At 38.0% G+C, this 23,356-nt stretch overlaps 1 protein-coding gene across 1 annotated transcript in view; it reads left to right on the top strand.

Annotated features, from left to right (window-relative positions):
• Nucleotides 1–273: 273 nt before the first annotated feature.
• The window catches only part of LOC118010853 (alpha-fetoprotein-like), a 43,266-nt gene continuing 20,183 nt past the window's right edge, over nucleotides 274–23,356 (top strand). The window contains exons 1-10 of the mRNA XM_035005567.1: nucleotides 274–358; nucleotides 1,501–1,552; nucleotides 1,692–1,833; nucleotides 3,389–3,600; nucleotides 8,644–8,776; nucleotides 12,026–12,123; nucleotides 13,158–13,287; nucleotides 18,241–18,455; nucleotides 20,098–20,230; nucleotides 21,857–21,954. Of these exons, the coding sequence (XP_034861458.1) occupies nucleotides 274–358; nucleotides 1,501–1,552; nucleotides 1,692–1,833; nucleotides 3,389–3,600; nucleotides 8,644–8,776; nucleotides 12,026–12,123; nucleotides 13,158–13,287; nucleotides 18,241–18,455; nucleotides 20,098–20,230; nucleotides 21,857–21,954 (1,298 nt within the window). The remainder of the gene's footprint in view (nucleotides 359–1,500; nucleotides 1,553–1,691; nucleotides 1,834–3,388; nucleotides 3,601–8,643; nucleotides 8,777–12,025; nucleotides 12,124–13,157; nucleotides 13,288–18,240; nucleotides 18,456–20,097; nucleotides 20,231–21,856; nucleotides 21,955–23,356) is intronic.

Here is a 23,356-nt window from a genome sequence, read left to right as displayed (position 1 = left end):
ACAAGGCCTACATGGTATAATCTTGAAAAAAAAAAACAAGTAGATTGACATGACTCATTTTAAAATCCAGTATTCATTAATGAATGCCATCCATTAGCAATATTTCTCCATTGTCATGAATTTCTTCAATTTTATCAGGGTCGTACTGGCCTAGAAAAAATATTCACCAGGAAAAGGTTAATTATTAATAGTAATTCCTTGAAAAGAGTATAAAAAGGATTCTTCATTTCTTTCAGATGATAGAGCACCTTCTTTAAAGGTTCATCTGGAACAATGAAGACTCTTAGACCCATATGTTTTCTTGTTTTCTTCAGCTACGTTCAATGTCAAACTCTTCAGAGAAGTTTACTAGCTGCAGGTAGGGATCCTATTTACAATCTATACATCCCATGTGCCAGGACATAAGGCATGATGACTACTAAAATATCTACTAAAATATAAGGAAAGGCTTATCTTCCTCAGGGCTCATCATTGTCAACAGAGTCATTGGAAATTGCTAGAAATTAATTTGTGGAAGGGATGCAGAAAGAGAGCTAATATATTGAGGCAACACACACAGGAAGATCTCGTTTTAGCCTTACTTCCACTCTAGGTGAGGGAAAGATACATTTCAAACTTGTGTTTGAAATTGGGTAAATGATTTTGGATAAAGCAACTGTGTTTATAGTAGCAGGAATAATATTATGAGCTACATTCTTCAGTACCTATTCTGTGCTAGGTGCTGTGCTCGGCGCTACACACGTATGTTTCCATTTAATCCTAACAACTATCCAATGTGGTAGAGTTTATTTATTTTTTCTAGGTAGAGAAACAGAAACTTTGAGAGCTTAAGCTATTTTCCCAAGGCCACATTCAGTATCAGAGCTAGAAATTGAACTCAGAGTAACTGACTCCAAAGCCTTTCCCCGTATTAGAGATGATAATAGTTTCTTTATTTAACAGAAAGAGGCTCAGCTCTTTGGAAGCTGTTAGTATAAGAAGATATTGTTTTCAATAGATAACGTGTGTGTGTGTGTGTGTGTGTGTGTGGTGAGTGGAGGTGTTAAAAAAAATAAAGTTGATGAGTAAATCCAAAATGGGTGAGATATTGTCTTTGCCAAATGACGCCTGGCAAAGTGCTAATGTTTATACATCTGCTCCCAATGTTAAACTTTAATTTTCTTAGTATCCCTTGGATATGCTAGTAACTTCTAATATAAAGAGTTAAATAACCAAATCATGTTAATTAATTCAGGTGTGTCAACACAAGTACATGCAACTTATCTGTGGGCTAATGACAGATGTTAAGTACACAATATATTTGAATAGAAATAAGTCATTCACAGAATGTAGTTTAAACACAAGTGAAGATATAGTCTGGTAAAATTTGTTTTAATTTTTGGTGGCAAATAAAAAAGATCTGAAAATTTATAAGTGAATAAATACGGATTACAGAATTATAAAGGGAGATTTCAATTTTGAAAATATCCTCTTATGCAAACAAAATCTCATTTTTTTCAGCCTTGCGCCACATTAATAGCCCAAATTATCTGCAGGAGAACTTAAGAGACATGTGAGTTTTGTTATCAACATTCTCCCCTCTGAAATTTGAAATCACAATAATTTTGGAATGGGGAGGGGGCAGTGATCTAACAATGATGGAGGAAAAGTTCGATTTTATCTTTAACACTCTCACAAGTGTTATGTTTCAGCGCCAGGATTATGGTTGCTCAGTTTCTTCAGAAATTAACTTATGAAGAAGTACAAACCATAGTTGAAGAGTTGGTAGATCTTGCGGAGAAGTGCAAGATCCTCAAGGCACATGAGTCACCGTCAGAATGCTCTCACCAATTGGTAGGTGAATCATGTTTTCCTTTCTCTCTCTTATTTAAACTAAAATTCCAACCAAAAGGTGTTGTTATGAAGTGGAATGTTGAAGAATTAAGTAGGGGATTTTAAGGCAACAATATGTATATCAATCACACTCAAAATACAACCTTTATAGGTTTTTAAGCCTACAGTTCTTCATTTCATCTCTGGGAGATCAGACTCAGAGAACCAAATGCTCAAGAGAATGAATTATAATGTAGAGGCCAATTTGTTCATTTTGGCTGGTTGCTCCGCCTCTCCCACTGGAATACTATTATCTGACATCATCATATAAATGTTCCTGGGAAATCAAAGTACTAATTTTAAAAAGTTTTTAAGAGTATATGAAAAGGAAGAAAGAAGTGAATATTATTGTGGGCTCTTTTTCCTAGTTAGTAGAAAATCTCGGGGATTACTATTGTCTCATAAAGTGTGTCTATCTTATGATGAGCAAATTCTTGATGAACACTAACATATTTGTACAATCTACATATGTTTTGGATCACTTGTCTCGTGCCAAATATTTTGAACTACAAATTAACAGTTTTCTTCTCTATTGGTAATTTTTTTTTTTTATTATTCCATCTTCTTGGGGCTAAAACCTATCTCTTACTAGACTCTTAGTAGACATAGAAAAACCATCAGTCTAATTAGAAACACATTTTATTTATTTTATCTTATTTTTTTAGAGGATCTATTTATTTATTTTAGAGAGAGAGTTGGGGAAGGGGAAGAGATAGAGGGAGACAGAATCCTCTAGAAGATTCCCTGCTGAGCGTGGAGTCCTATGTGGGGCTCGATCCCAGGACTCTGAGATCATGACCTGAGCCAAAATCCAGAGTCAGCTACTTAATTGACTGCACCACCCAGGCATCCCTACAAAGACACTGGAAATGAAGTGCTTCTGCCAGTCACTAGTCTCACTTATTTTATAGTGACTCCTTCTTATTTCTACTTCAAAAGATGGCCTTTTTTCCCCACCTTTATTCCCTAAATCTGGATATGTATGTTGTTTGCAGTTTACAGCATCCCACACATTTACTGCCACTCAAAGGTATTTGAAAACTAACTGAATTATTACATTTTCATTTGAACATTTGACACTGAATACACACTGCCTCGGAGTTCAATTCTTAAAATAACTTCCCATGGAAACCAAACTAAAAACAATTAGGAAGCAGGGGAAGCAAATGACATTTATTTCTTGGTGGATAGTTACAAAAATTACCCTGATTTCATTAGGCTCTGGAATTTTGGCTTATGTTTAATACCTCTTAACAACTGTATGAAAATGAATTTGAAATCACAATTATTTTGGAAAGGAGAGAGTGATAAGTTCCATTTGGTCCATGTCTAGCATGTGGGAATTTAGACTTAAAAACCTAAAAAACTTTTGCTCAAAAGAGCTATGTCCAGGGATTATTAAATACAGAGTGTAAGATCATATGCTCAGTGGCCTTTTCTTGATAATAATTCTTTAACTTTCCTAGGAATGTAGATCACACATGCTTCCCCTTTAAATTATTATTTCCTCCTGCAGATGACTACCTTCCTAGAGCACATTTGTAATAACCAAGGAAAGGCTGACAAACAGAAGTTTTCTGACTGTTGCAATATAAATAACAAAGCAAGACTCAAGTGCTTCCTATTATACAAAAAAGATGATGCAGATTACAGTGACATATTCCAAATTCCAAATCCTGAGCAGATCTGTGAGATGGACAAAGTGAATCAAGTGTCAGTGAAGGAGAGGTAAGTCATTTCTCCTTGCCATACTCTCTGAAGAAGAGTGTTTTCCAATTTTGAAGACTGATCTTTTATATAAATATGGGCCTCCGAGAACACAATCCTTTATTACATGAATTAAGGTAAAAATTTGACCTACAATGTATATTTTTCTCCCTCAGAATGACAATTACAATCTCAGTAAACCTGACAGGGCATGAAAATGTCTGTTTGTAGAAACATTAAAAATGACTAGGACAAAAAAATTTTAAAAATAATTTTTACGAGGGCAATATAAAGGACCCATTTCCTTAATGGTTAGATTAGTCAGACCAGTAGCAAATGATGTTGAAAGGCACAGCAAGTAGGCAGAGCATAATAAACGGAGTACTGGGGACAGAGAGCAGGTAATAGGTCTGACAAGGGGCTGGCATTTGGGAGATTCATCAAGGGATAGCAGAGAGGGTATCTGATGGGCATGGAGAGAGCCTGTCATTGGGAACCTAAGAATAAGTGACAATTGCAGATTAGACAGAGATGAGTTTTCTACTCATAAAATCTGATTCTATAATTCCCACCTGGAGTGGACAGCATTATAGCAAATGGGTAGGCAAGCTCCTATTTTGTTTTCTAGTGAGCATAGAGGTCTATTTGTAAAGGGGTGTGAGCAAGTGGCTTGGAAACCAATGCCTAGAGAGGTAGAAATGATAAGAGAAACAAAAAACTTTAGTTCTCAAGGAATGCAATTCTAGCCATCTTATCAAGACAGGCTCAGACAACGGGAATAAGGCAATGACCTGATTGCTGGTTCTAGAGGGTAAGGAGGATGGTAGTGATTTGATTTCAGATTTTAGACATGAAACTTCAGACCAGAGATGAATGAGCAGACAGGGTGACTTGATGTTGAATAATGTAAACTCCTTTAATTCACCCATGTGGGGGCAGAATTGCCCCCGACATTACTGAGCCTTCAAAAAGAAATTAATTGGCCCTAGCCACTTAGGTAGAAAGGACTGGGGTGCCTGGTGGTTAGTCGGTTAAGTGTCCAACTCTTGGTTTCAGCTCAGGTCATGATCTCAGGGTCTCGAGATCGAGCCCTGCCTCGGGCTCTGCGGTCAGGGTGGAGTCTGCTTAAGACTCTGCCCCTCCCCACTGCTTGCATGCGTGTGTGTGCATGCGTGCTCTCTCTCAAATAAATAAATAAATCTTAAAAAAGAAAGGGGGAAAAGAAAGGACTAAGGGATGAGGACTGGGCAGGTTCCAACTTGTCTGACATCAGGGGCAACCAAATGGGAACCAAAATAGGACCCAGCTACCTATTTACTATCGTGCTTCCACTCTAAGAGAGAATTATAAAATCAAGTTTGGGTTGAATATTCAGAGATTACAAAATCTAACCAATACTCATGCAGTGAATCTAATCTCTTCTTGAATATTTACAATGAAGTCAATATTAAGGAATTATTTTAAATGCTAATCTTAACTTATGTGCAGACAACTATAATTATTCAAGGAAAAATAATTTTCTAATTATTTGTCTCATACTTATAAAGCAACAACTTCATTTAATTCTCAACCAAGGAAACAGTAACATACATCAGAGCTGGCTGGAAAAGTCAGCTCTTTCAGATTTTTCACAATATAGCGTAGTCTACAAATACACAAAACCATAGTTATTGTGCCTTTGGATTATCTAAGGAATTTTCAATAGCAGTTTTAATTATTGTAAGCTTCTATGGTAAGTCTGACGATAGAACCTGACTTCCAATCAAGCTTGACCCTATGTTACCTTACAATAGGGACATTCCATTTTTTAAATGGCTCTAATTATTAGAAAGCTTTTCCTTATACTAAGTTAAACTTTGGAGATTTGAAATTAGATTGGCTCATATTGAGTATCTTCTAAGGGAACTGTTACTGTAGCACAAAAATAAACCCTTAATTCAGCATACACAATAAAGAGCAGAGGTATTGAATGGCTTTGGTGAAATTTCATATTGACCAAAAATTTTGCCTTATGTTGGGAGGCATGTGTATGTTGATAATATCAGTTCTGCTTGTCTGTCCTGTTTCTACAAGTTGGGCTTGAGAAACTCTGCTGATAGAAGCCTATTGACTAAACTTCCAGGGGTTTGGGGCCCCTTGGGGAGAATGAGGAGGGTTTTTTGGGGGGAAGTGCAGACAGACTTTTTTAAGTCTTGCTAATGAATAATGTTCAGTTCAATTATTTGGCCTATTTTTCTCCCTCCATGGTTTGTGGATGATTTTTTTTCTTTTATACGTTTTTAAAAAGCAAAAGTAATAATCCCAGGATAAGTTAACTTTAGTTTGGTAGCAAATAATCTCTAATTTTCAGCATCTCAATATAATAAAAGGTGTTTTGTTTTTGTTTTTTTTCCCACTCATGCTATCTGTCCAATGTAGATTGGTAGGAGGTCTGCTTATCATAGTCACTTAGGGACCTAGGTTGACAAAGACACCATCTCAACACTTGCTCCTTTGATTGCTATGGCAAGGGAAGGGGATGATAGTAAATCATGCATTGCTTCTTAAGCTTGTTTAGAAGCAACACTCATCATTTCTTCTCACACATCATTAACCAGCAAGTCCCATTGTCATACGTCACCTCAGAGGGGGTGGGAATGCACAATCCTACCATTTGCCTGAAAGGAGGGGATATGGAAATTTCTGATGGTTACCACCTCGGCCATCCACCCACAAGAAAGATTTTGTACTTTTAACCAAAAGGAAATGTTACCACAGGATTGCTACACACCAGTTGTTAGATAAGGTCTCTGTTGATGTTTGGTTAGTGCTTCAGGTCTCCTGCGAATCTCTTGTCTTCTGTTATGGCACCACTCTTCCCTATCTGGTCAGAGAGCAGCAAGAAATAGTCTTCTGATGAAGTCACATATGGATATAGTCCCTGACCCCAGAAACTCTAGCCACCTTCTTGGGTGGGATTTTGTCTTTTAGACTCTGTAGCACTCAGGAATTTCTATTAAAATATGTTAAGCATTTCCTTGGCTATTTGTCATGAGATATAATTGCTTTTTCAATCATTCCAGGGAAGGCAACAGTAGAAATTTTTCATTTGACTTCAGCGGTTTCTGCAGCTGTATTCTTCTCTGGGATCCCCAAAGGACTTGAAGTTAGATTCCAAAGGAGCAGGCATACAGATTTATGTATTATCCAAGGAACTTGGGGTGGGGGCAAGTTAAAACATGAACCAAGTCCCTATTCTTTCTATCACTTCCTCCATTATCCTTTCCTTTCAATGTTGAAAACCTGGTTTTCTGGTGTCACCATTTTTCTGGTGATATTGGCCTACTTTACAGATATTACATCATAAACTTGCATTAAGGATAGTACTATAATAATCAGGATGGACTAAGCTGTGCTGTGGTCACAAGGAAATCCTAAATTTATAAATAAATCCTAAAATCCTAAATATTGGCTGGATTCAGTAAAGATTTATTTCTTTTTCATATCACAGTCTAAATTGGGTGGTTCTCTTTGGCTCTCTCTGGCTCCTAGTTGAATCCTGGGCATGATTTTTTTTTTTTTTTCAGGCCTGACAGTAGGCAATTATGGATCACAGGCCTCAGAGGGGCAAGCTGCCCTTCCCACACCGGACTGGGACAAAACACATTTCAGTCTCTGAAGGAGCTGTAGTCACGGGCTGGGTTCCTTCCTCCCCCCATACCAGCCATGTTTTTGTGCATAGTTTCATTCCTAGCCCAGCCCTGCTGTGACTTCCTCACTGGGGGGATGGAGGGAGAAACTTGGACAGACTTCGGTGCACTTTGGCTCAGCACTCAGGGCTTTCCCACTCCCAGTCCTTTTCCCTCCCCTTCCCCCCTGCCCCAGGGTCCTTAAAACCACAGGAGCCTTTTGTTTGGGAATCCCGCAGGAGAAAGCCATCCCCAAGTCTGTGGTGCTCTACCTGATCCTCGGCTGGTAATGGTATGGGATCATGGAGGGAAAGTGGACAGGGGGAGAGGTTGGGGAGTCAGCCCTTTCTCCAGTTCAACCTCTTGCTCAAACTATCCCAATAAATGATTAAAGTCTTGAGTGTTACTTTTATTTTGTTTTAGTTGGCTACTCTGACACTTGGCAGCTCATCTCTCTCTAACTTGCCTCAGCTCCTGAGAATTCTCCAAGGGGTAACTCGGGAATGCAAGATGTTTCCATCTCTTTATTATCTGAAGCATGTGTTTCCCAGGTCACTGTGAAACAGAAAAAGAGAGCAGAGAACTGTGCTGAGACATTAACAGCCACACCTCAAAGTGGTGTGGAGCATATTCATTCATATTTCATCATCCAGAACTCAGTTACATGTTCTCAACCTAACTGCAAGGGAGCCTGGAAAAGGAGTCTCCCTGTGCGCACAGGAAAAGAAAATGGATTTGTGTGAGCATTGAGCCAGTTTTTGCCTGTAATGTCATCTTGTTGAATATTTTTGCATGTGTGTCTGTGGGGTCTTTTGAGCAAGCTTTGCAAAAATAGGAGGAGATATGTATTACAACTGAAAGGCAGAGGTGATGCCCCAGCTCTTCGAGGGTGAGGAATGAATGAACTAGAGAGGGAAATAAAGACAGGGGACTTAGTAACAAATCAAAATATTGAGGGGCATATCTTGGAGGACAATGGCCTTAACTTTCCTAGTCTAGAAAGAACTTCTGGATGATCTTGAGAGACTCCTCCCCCATCACTAATAGATTCTAAATTTAATCCTCCTGCACCAGCTGTACAATCTGGCATTTACAATTCAGTTTGGACTACTGAACTTTCTATCTTATACTTCTTATATAAAAATGACAAGTTTTAGTTACTTTTTCTTTCCCCACCAGCCTGGAAGTTACAGTTGGTCATTTCATGAGCATTCAGTGAATGTCTGACTAACTGTCCAGAGTGACGTGAACATGTGATGTGTTTATGTATCATTCTACCTCATCTCTTTCACCATGAAATTCTAGAAGTTCAGGTCAACAAAACTAGATGAAGAAACAGTGTTGGCACATGTTCTTGAATTCTAAATAACACAACCTCATATTTTCCAAATTACAGGTACATTTATGAAACGTCTCAAAAGCATCCATTCTTGTATGGACCCACTATTCTGACCATGTCTGCTTGCTATGAAACAGCTATTCAGTCATGTTGCCAAGAAGAAAATAAAACTGAATGCTTCCAGATAAAGGTAAAATATTCATATGTCAACTGTTATTTAGAGCCTTGCTCTGCAAAGTGTGGACTGTGGACCAGCAGCATATGCATCACCGGGCAGCTCATTGGAAATGCAGAATCTGAAGCTCTTCTCCAGATTACTAAATAAGACTTCATTGTAATAAGATACTGAGGCAATTCATATTGTTATTACAATTTGAAAAGTATGGTTTAGCATAGACATTACTTCATCATAAGTATTTAATATTCAAGTTACTATTGTTGCATATCAAAACACCCCAAAATTTATTGACTCAAGCCAACAACAGTTATATTATTATCTCTCATGATTTTTGTGGGTCAGGAGTTCAGGAAGGGCTCATCTGGGCAGTTCTGGCTCATGATCTTTCTTGTGGTAGAACTCTGGGGAGCTGAAGCACCTGGGGGCTAGCTCAACATCGCTTTCTTCTCATAGAGTCTCAGGGTCTCTCCACGTGGTCTCTCTGCCTTGGCTAGTTTGGGATTGCCCACAGCATGGTAGCCTCAGGGCAGCTGGATTGCTTACATATAGCCAAAGTCTTCAAGAATGCATATTCTAGTGGCTAAAGCAGAAGTTGTATGGCCTTTTTATGAGCTAGCCTCAGAAGTTACTTCTGTCATACACTATTGGTTGAAACACCATAAAACCTCACCGGTTTAAAAAGGAGAGTATATAGGGCACCTGGGTAGCTCAGTTGGTTAAGCGACTGCCTTTGGCTCAGGTCATGATCCTGGAGTCCCTGGATCGAGTCCCACATCTCGCTCCCTGCTCGGCAGGGAGTCTGCTTCTCCCTCTGACCCTAACCCCTCTCATGTGCTCTCTCTCATACTCTCTCTCTCAAATAAATAAATAAAATCTTAAAAAAAACAACAGGAGAGTATCTATACTGTACCTCTTGATGGGAAGATTGTCAAGGTCTCACTGTAAGAAGAGCCCGGGATAGAAGATATCGCTGCAGCCATCATTGGAAAATACAATCTATCACACTTAATTTTAACCATGTGGCTTTTCTCTTTCATTGAAGAGATGTAAATCAGTGATTAGTTCTAAGATAAAAGTACTTTTCACGCATCTCCTTAAAGGTTTCAAATATCAACATAAAATGACCATCTTTACTAGAGAGGGCACCAGATGGATTTTCCAAAGGTTGTACTGAAATGAGTAGTAGTTTGATAGTCATTTTGATGAATTCAAGACTAAATGCAGTGCCACTTTATTCTTACTCTTTTCTTTGATCTTCTCAGTGCAAATTTATCTCATATTCCTCAAAACCCCTATTTCTCTATTCCTCTCAACCTATTTTTCCTATCGAGCTCCTCATCATCTACCTTAGATAAGAAATTAAATAATGTGTCTAGAGAGTTTCTGGCACATGCTCAGTACTCAATAATTATTGCTATTATCATTAAAGATATTATCATTATCATAGAGAGCTTTAATATATTACCTCCCTCTCTATTTGTCCCCTAGTGTCTTTTTCAGAAGTCAATTCTGAGTTCCTAAGCAGGACAGTCTTTTTCTCCTTTTAGGTTTGTATTAATGAAAAACAGAAAAACAAATGATCATGCAGACTTATATCTCATTACTTCACATTTCTAAAGAATGAACTTTTTTGTGGAGGTTAAGCTTTTTTTTTAAAGTAACTTGTGCTTACTCTTTTAAGTTTTCTTAATCTTAACACTTCTCAGTGGAGAATTTTCCTTAATGTATAACATGCCCCTATAAAGTTAGCCAAGAGTTCTTCCCTCTTCTACCCCACTTTATGATCTTTACAGTATTGCTGCTTCCAGGATATCCATTCCTAGTGGTTCTTGCTTATTCCTCAGAGAAAATGACATAACCAAGTGTATAAAAATTGTGTTTATGATTAGAGAATGTGGTTTATGAGTTAAGTCTTCAGAGACTCTTGAAGAAGTAGACAAGCTTGTTTATACTAGATTTTAAATGAGTATACTACAACAAAATAAAGATTAAAGCAGTAATTACATTTATAATTAATTATAAAATATAATTAGTTAAATTTAATAATAATTACTAAATTAAATTATAATTATTGTGCTAGTTTTATGGTTTGAATATTGCCTTTGTATATATTTTTTAACTTGTTCTTAAAAATAGCACTGTAAGGTATAGTTAGCCAAAGTAAAAATAATCTATGGTCATTATAATGTTTTAAGTGAAAATATAGAGCTGTTCTGAAATGTTAAAATATTACTAATATTCCCAGCACACAGAGATACCAATTTTAGTGTATTTCCTTTTATTCATTTTTCTATTCACAGATTTTATTTTGTACATTGTTGTGATCACACTGAATATCTAGTTTTGATTCGAGATTTAAATATATCTACTTTTTATTAGAAGTATACATTTTGTCAAAATTAATGTGCCATTATTTATTTATTTATTTGTTTGTTTGTTTATTTATTTATTTATTTTAAAGATTTTGTTTATTTATTTGACAGAGAGAGACACAGCGAGAGAGGGAACACAAGCAGGGGGAGTGGGAGAGGGAGAAGCAGGCTTCCCGCCGAGCAGGGAGCCCGATGCGGGGCTTGATCCCAGGACCCTGGGACCATGACCCGAGCCGAAGGCAGACGCTTAACGACTGAGCCACCCAGGCGCCCCTGTGCCATTATTTATTTTACCATCACTCTGCTGTTGAGACATTTTATTTGTCTCTAAAATGTTGCCATTGTAACAAAACATGCATGTTCTTCTTTTTTAATAGTTGTGTTTTTTTTTTTATGTAGAAGAATTTATTTGCGATAGTTTCCAAAGTAAAAATCCTGGTTTAAAAATTATGAACATATTTGGGGAGGGGCTTCATTAATGTATATTGCCAAACTGGAGCATATATTCTAGATAAGCAGGAGACATGTCCAAGATGACAGAGCTAGTAACTTGATAAAAACAAAATACAACTGTAAGACATTATTGAAATTTATTCTTGTGGCTCTCTGGATTTTTGGTTGCTCAATTTCATGTCTTCTTTTTATTCCAAATGTTTGAGGTTCTAGAACAAGTGATCTCTGGGAAGTAAGATGCTATTTTATAAAACAAACAAACCAACAAACAAACCACATTGTGCTTTTGCATTTGGTCTCTTTTAAATAAGACAATAAGGACTTTCTAATTTTGAGGAGATAAACAACTTTTACTTTTCTTTCTTGTTTACTAACGACAAGAGGGACTTTTGCTGTTACAGACACATTTCTTTGATGAGTGTTTTTCTACTTACAGCTAGAACCCATCAGAAAATACGTTAGAGAAATATCTTTGAGGCATCACCATTTATGTGAAATTGGGATTAAATTCAACCACAAAGTAGCCAAAGCAGTGTAAGTTACTGATTGACATATGTGAACTCTGTTGCTGTTGGATCACCCCATTTGATCAAACTCATTTGACAATCGTTTTTTTTTTCATTTAATAATGTCTCTCAATGCAAACCTGGTTCCTTTCTCTACAGCTATGCTACTTGCCTATTCAATAGGGCACATAGAGCTGGGCTTGAAACTACACAATCCTCATCTCTATCCACTGTCTCCTGCCTCAGTTTCTTCCATCTGCTCAGACCCCTTATCTCTGCCTTAGTGCACAAAAGATTCTATACATGAAGATGCAGGCTCTTAATTGTTCCACAGGCTCTTAATTGTTCTGCCTGATAAAACCTGGCAGACAAAATGTATTCTTTTCTCTGGGAAGATAGGAAAGATTTTCGCTCTAGTGTCATGCAGAACAGAAAAATCTAGTGGTGTTTTGTGGGTGGGGATGGAAGAGTGTGGGGTGAGGAGAATTTGATCTTACTCAGTGCGCCTCTTTCCTGGCCCAGATTGTATTTCTGTCCAAGTTTACCTGTGAAGGGATGTATCCTTCCTTATATCACCTTCTTGCCTAATCTGGGACAGCATTGGGCTGGATGGAAGCTTAGTTCTCTTTATAAGGCAGGCCCATTTTCCCGATTGCCAGAGACATTTTGGGGATGTTGCTCAGTTGTCAACGGGAGAAGCAAGGGAGACCCAAGACTCTTAGAATTATTGTCTTTATGATGAAGAATTTTACTTGGAAAGTCAGGTCAGATAAATTTCCAAATTATCCGTCTAAGCAACTCAGCTTCTTAAGTGATCATTTCAATGATGAAAATGACTATATTTTGCATGATTATGAATTGAATGGTGTTTGTTTTGTGATTTAGATCTTTGTGTGGCTCTGAGTGCTATCGTGGAAGAAATGGAAGGCATTTAAAATATACTCTCTTCCTCCTACATTTGCAAATGTGTTTCTATTATTTTGGTTACTCAATGAACTAGAACTAATTTTAGAAGGGATTGAATTCAAAATACGGTTTAAGATGTACTTATTTTTCTTTCAGGGAATTGGTTCTGCTGACTAAAAAACAACCCAAAGCTGACTTTTCTGAAATTGCCAGGCTGGCCGTGGATACTAAAAATCTGCATCAGACGTGCTGTGAAGGAGATGTAGTAGCATGTGTACTTGGCAGGGTGAGAGCCTCTCCTTTCTTAAAACTCACCTCAGTCTTGAAAATCTTGCAATTCTTTTTTTTTTTAAGATTTTATTTATATGAGAGAGAGAGAGAGAGAGAGAGAAGCACAAGCAGGGGGAGGGGCAGAGGGAGGAGCAGACTCCCCGCTGAGCAGAGAGCTCAAGATGGGGCTCAATCCTGGGACCCTGAGATCAAGACCTGAGTTGGGGGCAGATGTTTAACCGACTAAGCCACCCAGGTGCCCCAAAACTTGCAATTCTTAAACAAAGGTGACCATGGTACGTCGTGAATCTAAAACAAAATAATGAGCATTTCTCAATCTTACCAGTAGAATTACCAGTCGTGTCTCCCCTCTTGTCTTGTCCCAGCTCAGGCAATGATTTTTTCTTCCTCCCTCCCCCACTTCTTTTCTCCCTCCACTCCTCCTTCCCTCCCTTTCTTCCTTACTTATCTTGTCTTTCTTCACTTTATTCTGTTATTCTTTAATTTTTAGAGCTGACCTCTAATTTCCTTCCAAACTGAGTTTATATTTTGTTCACCTTTGAATCCCAAGCAAGTCCAGGAATTGCAACCCAGAGCCCCAGGCCACATCAGCCTGGAAGAAAAAAGAAACATCAAGAAAAAGATGTGGGCCTGAGGTTTGGGGGCACGAACTGCCCCTCATCCAAGTATAAAGTCTCTAAATCCCAGAGAAGGAAAAATTGTAACTGTCAAAAACCTGATGAGGCTTTGGTAAATCAGAGGTTACAAGTCATGTTGCTATTCATTCTGCAAGTTAGAAAATTAAATAATGTTTCATCATGATAAATAAAATGCAGCAACAAAGAAGGACTAGTATCATAATTTCATGGGGATGTCCATGACTCTTATGGACAGGAGCCCCCACCTTCAACTATTTTAGTCCCATTCCATGAAAGATTAAGGGATATGAGTAACTACAGGAATTAAAATAGAAAGGCATTGCATAGACACTCAGTAGCATCCCTCGGAGTCTATGTCCTCAACCATTTACGTTGCTGGAACAGAATTGGGGTCAGACCACAGCTCTTCTTTGGTACCTATTGTGGTTGTTAAGTCCATGTCATATTCAGCCCGACCACTGGGAAGGGTGGCCGTGGTCACCGCCCCTTTCATCCTGGAGATACACAATATAATGTTGTTCTTGAACTTCTCTCTGTATGGCAGGAATCCCAACTAGTGCTGGAAGAAACACTCCCCTGCATACTTAGAAGGAGTCCTGGCTTTTCAGGACAGACTACTAGAATGTTATTTATGTGAAGATTAGGTGAACTTGGGGGGAAGAGTAAAGAGAAAGTGGGGGCCTGACAGACTCAGTCATAATTAAAACAAAACAAAACAAAATCTCTAATATCCTTTAGCACATAAACAATACCTGTGCCAAACCAGCAACTCCATTTATAACTCTACACCTTGTCAGGAATGCCAGAACAATTGTTAACGATTTCATTGTATTAGCTAATATTCGCAAGCAATATAAAATAACTATAAATGGGGGTGCCTGGGTGGCTCAGTCGGTTAAGCGTCTGCCTTCGGCTCAGGTCATGATCCCGGGGTCCTGGGATCGAGCCCCGTTTAGGGCGCCCTGCTCAGTGGGAGGCCTTCTTCTTCCTCTCCCACTCCCACTGCTTGTAGTCCCTCTCTCGCTGTCTCTCTCTCTCTGTCAAATAAATAAATAAAAACTCTTTAAAAAATAAAATAAAATAATAACTATAAATGGTTCTAGCATTCCTATCTTGGTCCAGACTTTCATAGAAACAGGTTTAAAGTTACTGACTTGAGAAAGGTATTGTGTATGTGTTAAGAGATTTTTCATTCTTATTTTAGAGATTGGTTTTTTCTTTTTTTCAAAGATTTTATTTATTTATTTGAGAGAGAGTGTGCACATAAGCAAGGTTCGGGGGAGGGGAGAAGCTCAAGCAGACTCTGCGCTGAGCACGGAGACCAACAAGGGGCTTGATCTCACGACTCTGAGATGATGAACTGAGCCGAAATCAAGAGTCCCATGCTTAACAAATTGAGCCACCCAGGCATCCCAAGGTTGTTCTGTTTTTAATTAGGATGGATTCGTAACATTAGTAAATGTTCTTTTGTTTTCTTAGGATCATCATTTGATTTCCACTTAACTTATTCATTGGTGAATCATATTAAAAGATTTCTTAATTTTTAACCATCTTTAGATTGTTTACATCCATCTCATTTTGCTATATTTTGGATTTTATATATACATAATTTTCAAATTTCTGTATTTGCATTTACATGAACTTGATCTAGAACTTTCAGGTTTTGGTATTCAGTTATGTTACCTTCCAAAAATTGCACTGTTTTCCCTTTCAAAATCTCTGAAATAATGTAACAATATTGAGAATGACCTGTTTTGTGAAGGTTTGCAAGAACTTGTCCATGAAACTGGAGCAGGGATTGAGACAGAAACCGGTGTGACAGTCCTCATCATGATAAATGCACCCTTTCTACTGTTTATTTTTCATATTGATTTAATGATCTTATTATTAGAGTATTTCTCCGAATGCTTTTTGGAATGGTGTATGGATTATATACCTTTGAATTATAAGTTCTAGAAAGTTTCTTATACTTATCGGTGCTTATATCATTCCCTGATGCTTCACAATATCACACCCAACTCAAAAAGCACATAACCTTTATAATAGATGTTAATTTTTAATATTAGGTGATATGAATTAATAGGGCTTATAAGTCTATTATATCACGCAGTCAACATAATTAAATTTTACGTTGTAAGGTTCTCTCTCTTTCTTTGACTTCAAGGCACTATTGACCAACATTCTGGGGTTGTATAATAATTGCTATAGTCCAAACTTTAAAAAAATAATTTCTGCATGCAGCCGCTAATTCTAAGCATTTCACTTTTATTCAGCAAACACTTTTATAGTACTTAACCTGGGCCAGGCTCCTTTCTTTGTTCCTAATAATTATTAATCCGTTTAGTTCCCACAAGCTTAGGAAGTATTACTTTAACCCCCATGTTATAGATGAGGAAAACTGAGGCATCGAGAAGCAAAGTAGCTTGCCTAGGTCACAAAGTTGGGAAGTAGCAAAGTCAAGATTAGAACTCAGGAAGTTTGACTTCAGAGCCAAAGCTGTCAAGCACTGCAATGATTTATTTTTCCAGTGATGACTGCAAAGGTGTGTCTAGAAGGTGGTGGGATAGGTGGTGGGAGAAGTTTTTTGAGTTGGAACCTCTGTGTTCTCACAATTTCTTTCATCAATTTTCTTCTCCTCTTCTGCTACCCTTTAAAAATTGGTATTCCCAGTAGATCTGTTCTTGGTCTTTTCCTTTTTTATTTTACACATGTAGTCCGAGATGACTGGCCTTCGGTTTCAGGAGTAGAATTCAGTGGTTCATCACTTACATACAACACCCAGTGCTCATCACAAGTGCCTGCCTTAATGCCCATCACCCTTCTAGCCCATCCCCTGCCCACCTCCCCTCTGGCAACCGTCAGTTTGTTCTCTATCATGAAGAGTTTTTTTCCCCCCTATGTTCATCTGTTTCATTTCTTAAATTCCACATGTGAGTGAAATCATATGGTATTTGTCTTTCTCTGACTGACTTATTTTGCTTAGCATAATACCCTCTAGCTCCACCCATGTCATTGCAAATGTCAAGATTTCATTCTTTTGATGGCTGAGTAACCTTCCATTATATATATATACCACCTCTTCTTTATCTATTCATCAGTGGACACTGGGCTGCTTCCACAGTTTGGCTATAGTGAATGCTGCTGCTGTGAACATTGGGGGGTGCATATGTCCCTTTGAATTAGTATTTTGTATTCTTTGGGTAAATACCTGGTAGTGCACTTGCTGGATTGTAGGGTAGTTCTATTTTGAACTTTTTGAGGAATTTCTGCCCTGTTTTCCAGAGTAAGCCCCATCATTTCTCAACTACATTTTCTCAATAACCCCCAAAGATCCTACATATCATTTCCCCAAATATGTCATATAATCTCACTTCCAGGATTTTTTATATATAAAGATGAATAATTTGGGAATGTTCTTCCTCTTCCTTAGTTTCCAAGTAACTTTTATTTGTCCTTCAGGACTCATGTTGTTTAAGATCTTCACTCTGACCTCCACCCAGTCTGGATTGCCAATCTTTTTTCTTCCAAAGGGTCACATATGCACTTCTCCTACAACTTCTGTTATACTGTGTTATGATTGTTGTTTAATTATTTGACTCTCTAGTTAGACTGTGAGTTTCTTAAGTGCAGAGATTAATTTATTCATATCCACATGTACATAATTATTTGTGTGTGTAGGTAAATATGTTAAATATGTAAGCATAATAGTAATATTATAGCAGTATATGTGGTAAATGACAGAGACAAAATGTTTTCTAAACTGGAATCCTAAAACAATAACATTGATAACAAGACAATAAAACTCTCCTTTGTATCTTGTGGGGCCAACCATGGAAACAATACTCTAGTCGGCCTCCCCTTAAATTCCTTAAGAGATGTGAAAAGAGGGGCGCCTGGGTGGCTCAGTCGTTAAGCGTCTGCCTTCGGCTCAGGTCATGATCCCCGGGTCCTGGGATCGAGTCCCACATCGGGCTCCCTGCTCAGCGGGAAGCCTGCTTCTCCCTCTCCCACTCCCCCTGCTTGTGTTCCCTCTCTCGCTGTGTCTCTCTCTGTCAAATAAATAAATAAAATCTTAAAAAAAAAAAAAAAAGAGATGTGAAAAGAGCTTGTGACACTTGAGTGAGGTCAAATAGAGAAGACTTCCTTATTAGAACGAGTCACTATACATGACCTTTTGGGTCTCTCAGTTTGCCAAGGATAAAGCAATAGAAGATGCCAAGTTCTTCTCTGGTTTTCTAGTAATAACAATAAAAATAAATAAGTTCAGAATGAAGTCATCAAAAACAACTGCTCCTTTTGATGTTTTATAGAGCCAGCTTATGACCTATACTTGTTCCAAGCAGTCGGTCCTCTCCAGCAAAATCAGCCCATGCTGTGCGCTGCCGGTGCCATTCCAAGGGGAATGCGTTATCAACTCAGAAAATGACGATGAACCTGATCTTCCATCTTTGCCACTCAGCAGATTTACAGAAGACCGATTTGTATGCGCACAGTTCTCCAACAAGCCAGATGATTTCCTGCAAGAGTAATACAGGTTTTTGTAAAATCTTCGTAACGGAGTACTATATTTATGGACTTTTTGGGAAGGGTTGTAGACTTGAATGATGACAGAGGCTAACCCATGATGTAAATGAGTGACTCAAATTGTTCAAGAGGAGATGCTTGGTGGAGTCAAAAGTGGCAGCTACTTATTCAGCTCCAGCCACTTGTTAGCATATGGGAATGTAGGCTTGGGGTAGTTGGGTCTTCTATTTTATTTTATTTTATTTTATTTTTATTTAAATTCAATTAATTAACATATAGCATATTACTAGTTTCAGAGGTAGAGGTCAATGATTCATCAGTCTTATATAACACCCCGTGTTCATCACATCACATGCCCTCCTTAATGTCCATCACCCAGTTACTGCATCCTCCTACCCCCTTCCCCTCCAGCAACCCTGCATTTTGAAAGAAGCTGGAAGCTGCTTGATTTTTAAGTGTTGACAACTAATACAGAATTTTTTAAAACACAGTGAGGGTCAAGTATTTGCAAACTTTGCTCTAAGGTACTCATCCCTAAGGAATGGCTTCAGATTGGTATACCTGGTGAGCTCTTCTATTTTAATTAATTTAATACCTACTACCAAAGCCATGGTGTGGCATTTAAAGATTAGAGAGATGGAATATTAACATCTCAGGTGTCCATTCCGAAATGCATATTAATTTGTGCAAGACAAACTGATTTCTGTATGTAATATTAAAATAATATTGCTGTGTGATTGAAGTATTTCCAAAGTCACTTTGTGAAGCATTATTTGGAGCAATTAAACTCCAACAATGCATACGAATTTGAGTTTTCTTCAAAGCTCTTTGTAGAATGACTTGAGCTATATTTCTGAAATTACATTTGATATGGCTTATAAAAGTAAATGTCACTGCCGGAACCCACTCATTCCTAAACTTGCATTTGGTACTGGAAAAGTCGATAGGCACAACTTCCTATTGGAAATCACATTAAGCTATGAGTTGGGAGACCAGATTTCCAAAGACTAGCTTTGTCATGCATAAACTTTGGAATGTAGGTCAAGCCACTTAATTTCCTTAGGCTCTTGCGTTCCAGCTACTTAACTAAGGGGTTGGATAAGATCACTTCAAAGGTGCTTGTGATTCCTTCGTAAACATTCTAGGGTCCAGATTTCTCTTTCTTGTAACCCAGAAGAATGTATAGATTATGCTTGGACCACTCCAGCTTGAAAACTTAGCTGGAAAAGAGGGGAAGATGATGATTTAATACCTAGCTAGCACTTTCTATCAAAAAAAAAATTCTAATACTTATAAAATCTAGCCTCAAAGATGATTGAGAAAAGTGCTCCCATCCAAATACTGGAAATTAATTTCTCATAAAAGTAAGTAGTGACCCTGAGCCAGAAACTATCAGCTTATCAGATTGTTTTGGTTTCAAGTTCTGAATCTGACACCACTCCTGTGTGACTTTGGAAAAATCACGTAATTTTATTGATTCTGTTTCTTTATCTCAAAATGTAGTCAATTAAACCTCCCTGCCATCCTCCCAAAGTTTCCAAATGCCTAAAATCAGTGAAAATATTGAATATTTTTCATAATCATAATTAGGTTTTGAAGGAAAACTCATGGCTTCTGAATTTTACTGTTTCATATGGATACAGGTTTCTTTATGAATATTCAAGAAGACATTCAGAATTGGCACTTCCTGTGATTTTAAGAGTGGATACGGTATATCAAAATTTATTGGCAAAATGCTGCAAATTAGAAAATCCTCTGGAATGCTATAGCCATGGGGTAAATGCCTTTTTCTTTTTTAGCTTGTTACTCATAGGTGATTACCGACATAGGAAAAATTCCTGGGCTGTTGGTAGCGCCATATTTTGTAAAAGGATTGTGCGCCTTCTTGCTAATTGCCAACACTGCACAACAAATATGACTTTCATCTAAACCAAAGGCCCCATCATCATACTATAGCAGGTCCCTAGGTGAGTCACTGTCTTATAGATTCTGTGCTTCATGAAACGTTCTCTGTACCATCTTCCCTTTTAATGAGTGTCTGCTGGGACCCGTAGCAGATGGCATGAAAGCACAGCATATTAGGGTATGAGAAGATGGACTATTTCCACTAAGTAGTCCTGGAAACTGTCCCTGTTTCAGGCCAGAAATCATACTGTTCACAGGCAACAGCTCTGTTTGTGCATCTGACATGAAAAAAGCAGGTGACCTTACATATGTGACTAGATGATCACTTATCCATGGATTACCAGGAACCAGGTTGGTTCTGGCTTATGTTATTCTAAGCAATGGCTTACATATTTACAGAGGGTGGGGTAGTGGTAGAGTATTGAAGGCATCTCTTGTCCTGTCTGGGCTCAAGCAGGTATATCTATCACATTTCTGTTCCCAGAGAGAAGGATCAATGAAGGTAATTTATTCCCCTGTGGGTGAGCACCCTTTTTACAGCATCCCCAGTAGACCTCCACAATAATCATTATGAAAATAGCACCTTACAGGAGCATGGATGTTTAGAGTTCACAAAGCAACTTTACAACCAGTGTCCTATTTGATCCTCACACCAGCCCAGGAACATAGGTAATGCCAGAATTATTAACTGCATTTTGTAGATGAAAGTATTGAGTTGTAGAAGGTTTAAAAGACTTGCCCAACTTCACACAGGCAGTAAGGACAAGGCTAAGGGTTAAATCCAGGCAAACAGTTTGCAAATCTGGTAAAATTTTCACTGTAACAAACACTGCTCAGTAAGATCAGGTACACTGGGTCAGATTAGTTAGGATGATAACCTGTCCTCCTACTGAAGAACTAAGCCTGAAAGGTCACTTGTATTTTCCCACTGGAATTTTATGTGCACAGTTGAAGAACTCTTTGAACTAGCAGTTAGTTCCGAGATTTCCATTTGATTCACTTCACTATGTATTTGTGGAGTGCTTTACCATATTAAAGGCTGCTGCATGTTTTTATTAAACTGTGACTTCTTAACACGTATCTGTATTTCTATGCCTATATCTGTATCTCTGTATTTGTGCTGTTAATGAAAAAGGCTGTATTATGAAATATAACCAACACTCTCTGACCAATCCAACTTAGAACTGTAAACTACCTTTAAAGATCTCTTTGGCTCGATGAATGATTTGCCTTATGCTTGTATAATACACCATATCAACCCACAAATGAATTTATATCATCAGAAACTAAATATCAATCTTGTTGTACCACTTCTTTTCTCCATAAAGTACATGGCCATTCCTGTTTTACCAGAACGTGTTTTTCAAGATTTGCAAGCTCACTAAGTAAATAAAGCCCTTGGCTTAGGAAAACAGTTACATTAAACTATCAGGGTTTTGCAATCTTACCTCAAGATATATTGTTACAGTGATAACACTGATTATCTTTATTTTCCAGCAAGAGATGTTCCAAAGAGTGGATCGTGAAAGCCGTGAGCGTGTAAAACATCACTGTGATTTACACGAGAAATTAGGAGATGCTAAATTCCATGACTGGTAGGCTTCCAAGATATTGTCCAGATTTGTGCTTGTTAGTGAGTTTGTGTTAACTCCTGATGCTGAGAGCTGCTAAGATTCTACAACCAAACTTGAAAGCTCAGAGGCCAAGGAAAAAATGAGTTCAAAATTAACCTAGCTATCTTTGTCTTGATAATACAGATGTCCACATAGCCTTAGGTGTTTCTACATGGCTTTCCAAGCCAGTTTCCAGATTCCGGCCAATATCCAGAAGTTAGGGAACCAAGCAGGCCCTGGCTGCTTTCCTGCTGTCTCTTTGGGGTCTTCTCCCTCCCACCTAGACATTTAGTTAGGGCTTTGCCTGCAGTGGTAGGATCCTTTTGTCAGTTTCAAGTCTGGTCATATAGTAAATTTAGTACTTTCACCATGGAGGGTAGAGATGAATAGATACCTTAGCTATTTGCCAGAGAGAATACATAAGCCTCTTGTGTGCAGAGAGACGATATTTCAAAGATCACTATGTCAAAAACCAAAAGCCAATTTTTAGTAATCTTTAGGGTCTTACTGTAATAGTCTATTTAGTAGAGTGTTGAGGAACAAATCAGTTTGATATAGTGTCCCATAAATTCAACTTGAAATTGATGTCGTTTTAAGACTCTACTTACATCACATTTGCTACTGTCCCATTAGCCAAAGTAAGTCATATGGCCAAGCTGAGTCAAGGGGTAGAGAAATAGACTCAACCTCTTGATTGGAGGATCTGCAAAATATTGTGTCCATTTAAAAAACATATATATATCATACCACGTGACTTGATTTGGCTAATGAAATGTGAAAACTTTGGGGGCAGAAGCTTTAACAACCAGTGCATATTTTTCTATTTTCTCCTTTCCTTCTGACACAATATCCAGATACATTTGAGATGGTAGCTGATCTATCTGCCTTGGTTCCAGATAAGCAAAACCACCAGGCCAAATTGCACTGGACATATGGCTTGAATAAGAAATAAACCTTTGTTTCTTTTTTTTTTTAAAGATTTTATTTACTTATTTGACAGAGACACAGTAAGAGAGGGAACACAAGCAGGGGGAGTGGGAGAGGGAGAAGCAGGCTCCCTGCTGAGCAGAGAGCCCGATGTGGGGCTCAATCCCAGCACCCTGGGATCATGACCAGAGCCAAAGGCAGACGCTTAATGACTGAGCCACCCATGCGCCCCAAGAAAAAAACCTTTGTGGCTTGAAACCATGCAACAAAGTTGCATTTTTTGTTATTACAAAACCTAGTCTATCCAAACTAATACAAAAATTGTGCAGGAATTAAAGTGATATCTTAAAGGAATAAATAAATAAATAAATACATATATACATACATAAATAAAATTAATATCCAGAATAATGGATCCAGAAAAAAACTATTCTTTCAGAAAGAATATTTGGCTTAT

Source organism: Mirounga leonina, unplaced genomic scaffold (genome assembly GCF_011800145.1).
Source record: "Mirounga leonina isolate KUSES-001 unplaced genomic scaffold, KU_Mleo_1.0 Mir_129, whole genome shotgun sequence".
In the NCBI taxonomy this organism is placed as follows: Eukaryota; Metazoa; Chordata; class Mammalia; order Carnivora; family Phocidae; genus Mirounga; species Mirounga leonina.
Note: the sequence above shows the minus strand (reverse complement) of the source record. Positions and strands in the feature narration are given on the sequence as shown.